The sequence below is a fragment of the Corapipo altera genome, unplaced genomic scaffold (assembly GCF_003945725.1).
Source record: "Corapipo altera isolate COAL_440 unplaced genomic scaffold, ASM394572v1 107, whole genome shotgun sequence".
In the NCBI taxonomy this organism is placed as follows: Eukaryota; Metazoa; Chordata; class Aves; order Passeriformes; family Pipridae; genus Corapipo; species Corapipo altera.
Genome location: NW_020885017.1, coordinates 384,171 through 386,272, shown reverse-complemented (window position 1 = coordinate 386,272; position 2,102 = coordinate 384,171). Strand labels below are relative to the sequence as shown.

At 65.8% G+C, this 2,102-nt stretch overlaps 1 protein-coding gene across 3 annotated transcripts in view; it reads right to left on the bottom strand.

Moving 5' to 3' along the window:
* LRCH2 (leucine rich repeats and calponin homology domain containing 2) overlaps positions 1 to 960 on the bottom strand; it is a 46,067-nt gene extending 45,107 nt beyond the window's left edge. For all 3 annotated transcript variants that reach the window (XR_003531679.1, XM_027667668.1, XM_027667669.1), the window contains exon 1: positions 693 to 960. Coding sequence is in view for 2 of the 3 variants with exons in the window: in XM_027667668.1 (XP_027523469.1) it covers positions 693 to 960 (268 nt within the window). In the remaining variant the exon portion in view is untranslated. The remainder of the gene's footprint in view (positions 1 to 692) is intronic.
* Between the last annotated feature and the right edge of the window lie 1,142 nt (positions 961 to 2,102).

Sequence of the window (2,102 nt, the reverse complement as noted above, 5' to 3'; positions counted from 1 at the left end):
ACAGAGCCCTGTGCCTTCACACACACACACAGAGCCCTGTGCCTTCACACACACACACAGAGCCCTGTGCCTTCAGTCACACACACACAGAGCCCTGTGCCTTCACACACACACAGAGCCCTGCGCCTTCAGTCACACACTCACACACAGCCCTGAGTGTTCACACTCACACAGAGCCATTCGCTGCTGGGGCCCCTCGCCCCCCACCTCCCGAGGCACCTCCAGGACCCCCCGCTCCGCTCGCCCTCAGGAGGCACCGGGTGCCGCTCCCAGGGAGCTGCAGGGACGCTCCCCCGAGACACCCGCGGCAGAACCGCCCCCAGTGCGCGCAGGGGGAGCCCCCATCACTGCACCCCCACATCCTGCAGACCCCGTCCTGCTGCCTCCAGGGAGAGCCCCCCCAAACGTGGGGCCTCCCCACTGTCCCCCCTGCCCTCACCCAGCGGGACCAAGGCTCCTCACCCAGAGCAGCCGCTGCCGTGTCACCCCCCGGCTGCTCCCACAGTCCCCGCAGCGCTGCCCCATCACCACAGGGACCCCTTCGCTGCAGCCCCCGCAGCAGGGCCCGCACCCCCCACTGCCCGTCCCCGGCCATCACAGCGGGGACGCGCCCCCCGCCCGCACGGCCGGGCCCGCACCCGCCCCGCACGGCCCCCGTAGCCCCGTCCCCGCCACAGCCGCAGTCCCCTCACCCGCTTGCGTGGTGTCGCTCAGGTCGCAGCCGCTGCCGGGGAAGTCGCGCAGCTTCCTCCCGCTGAGGCAGAGGATGCCCGAGCTGCCCGCCTCCTCCAGGGCCCGCTCCAGGCTGCGCACCGTGTGCGGCTGCGGCAGAGCGGCCGCGCCCCAGTGCGGCCCGGCCGAGAAGGAGAGGGTGAGGTGTGCGGGGATGCCCAGCCCCGCCGCTCCGCTCCCGCCGCCGCTCCCGTTGTTGCCGCCGCCGCCCCCCTGCCCGGCCGCCATCTTGACCGGCCCCTCCACAACAACGGCCGGGGCCGCCCCGCCGCCGCTGCGCACGCGCCGAGGGGCCCGCAGGGGGCGCCGCGCGAGGGGAGGGCGGGGCTTCCGAGCGCCCCTCGGCCGCTCCCACCAATCCGCGGCGGAGCCGGGGGCGAGGGGGCGTGGCCTCCCAGAGGCGGTGCCTGAGGGCCGCGAGGGGGCGCTGCCGGCGCTGAGGGAGCGGGGTGGGAGCGGAGCGGGGGGATCCCGGGAATGGGAAAATCCCGGGAACGGGGGGTCCCGCAGCCGGGCCCGGGCTGAGGGGAGCCGTGAGAAGGGTTCGGCGCTGACAGAACATGGCAAACATTTGCTGGGCAGCCCCGGCGCCGGTGGGAGCGTGTCCCTGCCCGGCCCGGGGCGGATCGGCTGTGCCCGCTCCCTGAGGCACCGCTCAGGTTTGGGGTCGGGTCTGCGGCACCGCAGATCCTCGGCCGCTCCTCATCCAAAGGTCACCTGCGCCAGGTGCATCACAGCATCCATCGCTTCTGCCCTGAAAACCCGTAAGGACAGCGCCGGCCAGGGACTGCGGATCCCCGCTGGTGGCAGGGAAAATCCAGCTAGGAGTCGTCCATGGCAGAACAAAGGGAATGGGAGTGCGGGGGTCACCCTGAAATGGGTTAGGGAACACTCGCAAAAGCCTCAGAGACGCGAATGCTTGTGACTCAGAATGTGAAAGGGAAGTGGTGAGGCATAAATCAGAAGCTGGTTGCAATGTCCGGGGCCCAGTTATGTGAGTGAAATGCTACACAAGTGCTGGAACACCATATGGATGGATAATTGCCTTTGTTACCATGTAATCTGTACGGGTTAGGTCTACATACTTATCTGTGAAAAATTACTCTCGAGGCATGATTAGGAAATGCCAAAGAAAGGCTCATAGACCCATTTTTTAATGGAATTGTTGTGGATTTGATAAGCAGAATCTGCCTTTGTGCCTTGATCCTCCTGAAGGCCCTGAATTCTTGAATTGTTTTGGGGTTTTGTTTTTTTGCATGCATACATCATGCCTAATTTTGGGATCTAAGGGAAATTCTGTCTATAAGCAGTAGGGAAGAGACTGCCCTTCAGTCAGCAACATGTCTCTCAGAGACAATTATCAGTCGAAA